Genomic DNA, 5182 nt, shown 5'->3' with positions numbered 1-5182 from the left:
TGGGACCTGGGGAATGTGACTATCCCTTTGGGATAGATGTCCCCCCGGCCAGGCAGTGCCCATGGGATGGTTCCTGGGCCTCTGCAGATCAGCAGAGCTGGCCAGGGGTAGATACAGAATGAGGGGATGGGGGCATCCAGGTCACACGCAGATGTCAGAGGGCACAGGGTCAGTGTCCAGAGCCAGGGACCAGGCCTCCACCTCTCCTATCCTTTGTGCCATCAACACAGAGAGTCAGTGTGGGCAGCGGAGGCTTTATTGGTGTTCAGGGACCAGCAGCAACAAGGTTGAGTCTAAGAAGCCCCACTCACCCAGGAGGGGTATGGTTGTGGCCAGAATGAAAGAATGGCACACCCTAGGCCAGGAACAGTGATGGGCAGAGCTGGTGAGGGCCTCGGGTGCCCATAGTGGTAGGCTGCTGAAGGAGGGAGGCACTGTGTGCAGGGAGGCCAGGGCATCCAGGAGCTGAAGGAGGCGGGACCTGAGCCTGCTATCCCTTTGGGGACGAGGCTAATTAGCAAATCAGCAGCAGGACTTCTGGCCCAAAGAGAGGCCACAGCAGGCCAGGCGGGGGCAGGTGGGGCGGCAGAGCAGGGACATGGAGGAGCAGGAGGGTACACAGCAGACAGGCTTGCAGCAGACAGGCACACAGCAGGCCGGCTGGCAGGGGGAGCACGAGCAGCAGGCAGAGGGGCAGCAGGAGGAGGAAGCCCCAGAGCAGTCGGGTGTGCAACAGACGGGCTTACAGCACACAGGTGTGCAACAGACAGGTGTGCAGCAGACAGGCTTGCAGCAGGCAGGTGTGCAGCAGACGGGCGTGCAGCAGACGGGCGTGCAGCAGGCAGGCACGCAGCAGGCCGACTGGCAAAAGGAGGAGCAGCAGGCAGGCTGGCAGCTCAACTGCTGACAGCACGTGGGCGTGCAGGAGCTGGTGCAGCCTGACTGGCAGCATGGGGTGCAGACCAGGCTCAGGCAGGGGGCCGGGGCGCAGCAGCTGGGCTGGCAGCAGCTGGGGGCACAGCAGGGGGGCTCGCAGCAGCTCTCTTGACCATTGTCCACCTGCCAATCAGTGCACACAACGGGTGTGCAGACCCGGCTGCCTCCCCCCAGGTTGCTGGAGCAGACAGATAGGGTGGAGGCGGTGATGACACACGTCCTGGTACAGCAGGTATCAGCCATGCTGAGCTGTGGAGGGGATGAGTGCTTGTGTGTGTGTGTGTGTGTGTGTGTGTGTGTGTGTGTGAGTGTGAGGTGCTCCAGGCCCCAGGTTTTATATCCCTCCTGGAGTTTTCCTCGTGGAGTTCACCTTCCCCTTCCTTGTTTCTCAGATTAGTCTCCAGGTAACCTTGCTCTCTGACTCACTGTGAGCACTGACTGCAACTGTGCCCGGGGCCCACGTGTGCTGGGTGGGGCTGGGCGCTGGCAGCTGCGTTGGTATCATGAAAATGACGCTCCCAAGTTGTGTCTGTGAGGACCTGGGGTGCCATGGGGAGCTGGTGGCGCCTGGGAAGCCTGCCCTCTCCTTCTCTGCTGTGGTTCTGTCACCACCATGATGCCTCTTCCACAGGTGCTCTCCCCGCACTCCTGCCACTACCTCTCCACTCCCCGATGACTGGCCAGGGGACCCCACCTGGGAGAATCACTCCAGCAGCCCCTCCTGTTTATGGCACAAACAGTGAACAACGTGCTCTCTGGGACCCCTTTAGTTTTCTGTCTTGGCGCTGACCTGATTTGTGCAGGATCGCCAGCCTCTCCAGGAGCCTCCTCTTCCAGCCTCTGAACAAAGCCCGTGGCTGAGTCTGCACAGTGGAGCTGGAATTCCTTTCCCTCCCTGTGCCCTTGACAGTCTGTTTCCCACTCCTGGAGCTAACAATGACTCTTGTTTGTTCCTTGGTTTTCTGTGTATCTATCATTAACTCCTCCGCAAACAGGCCATGTCATCCCTGAGCTCTCTCCACAGGTAACCAATCAACTCCCCTCCCTTTTGTGAACCTCTCCACTGTGTTCCAGGATCACCCCTGCAGCGGCTCTCCGCCTGCTGCCCACGTACTACAGATGCATGCTCCAGCCTCCCTTGCTACGGTCCTTGACATCTCCTCATCTCTGTCCTCTGACGGATCCTCTGGTGCCTGGACACCTTGCTGGCTCCCTCTGGATTCATGCTCCTTGTAAACGTGCAGCCTCTCATGGCTTTCCAGAAGCGGAGGCACGGAGCTACTGGTTGCTCTGTCTGGGATGCTTTGCTCAGCTAAGCTCAGTGGGTTTGGTCCTGGAGAGGAACTCCTTCGAGGTGCCTCGCTGGAGGTTCAGGACCCTCCCAGAGTCCTCAGGGCTGTAGGCATGGCCCCTCCCAGCCTCTCCCCTCTACCTCGGTCCCCATGGTCTCACGGGCCTGGTCTCTGTAGTTCTTTGTCTGTGGCCCCTCTGCTCCATGAGATGTCTACATTAAGTGAAGCACCATGCCACAGGCATGGCTCATCTGTGTGTGCGTGTGTGTGTGTGTGTGTGTGTGTGTGTGTACGCTCATACACACGCTATAAACAATTGTATTCATCCACAATGCATGTTTTTTATCCATTCTATTTCCCAATGATGGGGGTTTAGACTGTTTCAGATTAGGGACAAGGGTAACTTTGTTGCTGTAAAATTTCTTGTCCATTTTCTGGTTGGATATATGTACTAACTTCTCTTCATCCTACAGCCCAAAGTGGAATTGCTGGGTCACATAACAGGCATTGGTGTGGTTAGCATCTACTGCCTGACAACTTTCTAGAGAAATTCAGATTCCTACCAGGCAATTCTGTGAGCCCAGTCATCCTGTACCTTTACAAAACGAGATGCTGTTGGTCCCCTGTTATACCTACTCGAAAGGCATATGGGAGAGCCAACTTACCGCGTAACTTACACATTGATGACTAGCGCCCCACATTGATCCTCTGGGTGCTTTTCTTACAGGATTGGTCCCTCTCATTTGCCTGTTTTAGTTTTACATGCTTGTGTGTATTACATTTTCAGACACGAGGTGGTGGCTGTGTGGCACTGTCAGGTGTGGCTCTAGCACAAGGCATTTGTCCAGTTGCCCGTGAGTGGCGGGCAGGAGATCCCTGGGCACTGGCGGTGAGACTTCTCCTGGGACCTGGAGCAGGGCGCTGGGGTCATGAATGCTGAATGTGAGGGAAGTGGTGGCTGGGGCCTCCAGGGCTACTGTACTGTTCAGTCCCACCTAGGCATATGAGTTGCTTCCCCTCCTCCGTGTACCCCGGGCCTCTCTGACAGAAAGCCTCTGACCTGAGGCTCTCTGTGGGTGCACTGCGGTATTGTGTTCTTCTTGTCTCCCAGCCCAGCTGCCACTGGCTCACGGAGGACAAGCTGGCTTCTTGTTCTCCTTTCGGCCCGTGGCCACCTCCTTAGCTTACATTCACAGGTAATAACAACTGTGCACACTGATGGGGCATGGTGCAATGTTCTGATCTTTGTCTACATTACAGGAAATACGTCAGGCTGACAGCATATCATCTCACCAGTTTATCTTTCTGTGGTGAGGATGTGAGAAGCCTATTTTGCAAGGCACTCTGAGACAACAGGCCATTAGCATTAACGCAGTGAATTCCTGCTTCCTGCCCTCCATCTCTTCTTCCCTGCCCCTGGTATCCACCATTCTCTCCCTTTCAGGAGAGCAACATTCAGAACCCACATGCAAGTGGGACCGTGTGGTATTTGCCTTCTGCTTCTGGCTTATTCCACTCACTGACCTTCAGGGCCCTCCTCACTGTCACAAGTTTCCTTGTTGAGGTCACATTGTATTTATTCCACTATGGACACTTGCCACATTTCTTCGTCCATCCACTGTTGGAGGATGCTGAATTACTCCTCGTCAATGTATGCGGAGCACGGCAGTGAGCATGGAGGTACAGATGCCTCCTTCACAGGACAACTCCTGGTCTCTTGGGCGTTGTATCAGTCAGCGTTCTGTGACCATACCAAATTCTCAGAGACAATCAGCTCATAAAGACAAGGGCTCTTTCCAGCCCATCACCTTGGCCTGGGGTGAGAGCCTCATCCTGGTGGGCACTGGCAAAGCAAACCCACTCTCCTCACCATGGAAGAGAGTGAAGAAAGGAGGAACCCAGACCCCAGTGCCCCATCCGGGACATGTCCACCTCCAGTGGGCTCTTCCTCTTAAACATGCTTCCTCCTCCTGACAGGCTGGGGACCTACAGTCCGCACATGGCTTTGGGAGACACTGGAGATCCAGTTAGGGCAGAGAGGTTGCACAGCTGGGTCCATGAGATCAAATGCTGATTCTGCTTTTGGCTTTTTGCAAGGTGCCTGCACCCTATGACCTCCCTGCAGACACCGTACCGGGGACCTTCTTCCCTGCACCCTTGTCCTGTAACGCTTGCTCTCTTTAGAGACTTGGACAGTTGCCATCCTAACAAACATCAGGTGACAATTCCTCATGGCTTTGATTCACATGGCCCTGAGACTTGGCTCTCCTGCAAGCCCCTTTGCTAGCTCTGGGAGCCAAATTATTACAAGAGCTGACAAACAAGAGAGAAGCACATGAGTTTTATAGCAAGACAGTGAAGTCCAAGCAAGCGAGTAAAGCATGGTGCTCCCACACTTTCACATGGAGACAGTGACCAACGGTGGAAGATGGACAGATGGTCACCTGGGCAAGATAGTAGGTTCAGGGATATCGAAAGGGATCCATGGAGGATGTGGATGCTGGTGGAAGGTGATGCTGCTCAGAGTATGTAAATTTGGGGTCACTGCCGTGGAGCTGGGGTCACTGTCTGCAGCGTGGGTTTGGGGGAGACGCCCCGCCCCGATGGTCTCTGCTGCTTGTGCTACACAGAGGGCCAGACAGGCCCTTCCTGCTGCCCCAGAGCCTCGGGGTACTTTGGCTCAAAGTGACCAACTGGCCTTGCTGCCTCAGGTGGCCCATCCTGAGGGACTTTGGCATCATTCTGTTTGTCTCCTTTTGCTTCCATTACCAGCATTTTGGAGATGTAGGAAATCACTGCCCATAGCCTCACAGAGCTTCTCACCTACTTCCGCTGCTAGTTTTAGAGTTTCGAGTTTCTGTTGAGGTGTTTAGCCCATGTTTACTTATTTTCCTGTAAAGTGTGAGGAAAGGGTTCGAGTCCATCTTTTGCATGTGAATATCCAGTTTTCCCAG

The 5182-nt window shown here is 55.0% G+C and overlaps 1 protein-coding gene across 1 annotated transcript; it reads right to left on the bottom strand.

Annotated features, from left to right (window-relative positions):
- Positions 1–234: 234 nt before the first annotated feature.
- On the bottom strand, positions 235–3566 carry LOC134470313 (keratin-associated protein 10-8-like). Its single transcript, XM_063224630.1, has one exon. The coding sequence runs from the start codon at positions 1177–1179 to the stop codon at positions 523–525; it is 657 nt and encodes a 218-aa protein (XP_063080700.1). The 5' UTR covers positions 1180–3566; the 3' UTR covers positions 235–522.
- Positions 3567–5182: the final 1616 nt, after the last annotated feature.

The sequence above is a fragment of the Cavia porcellus genome, unplaced genomic scaffold (genome assembly GCF_034190915.1).
Source record: "Cavia porcellus strain 051 isolate PalLab524CR breed Dunkin Hartley unplaced genomic scaffold, mCavPor4.1 scaffold_15, whole genome shotgun sequence".
Taxonomy (NCBI): domain Eukaryota; kingdom Metazoa; phylum Chordata; class Mammalia; order Rodentia; family Caviidae; genus Cavia; species Cavia porcellus.
This window is presented reverse-complemented; position numbering and strand designations above follow the sequence as displayed.

Excerpts from the sequence above, each read along its gene's own strand:
- LOC134470313 (XM_063224630.1), bottom strand. The coding sequence starts at position 1,179 with ATGGCTGATACCTGCTGTACCAGGACGTGTGTCATCACCGCCTCCACC.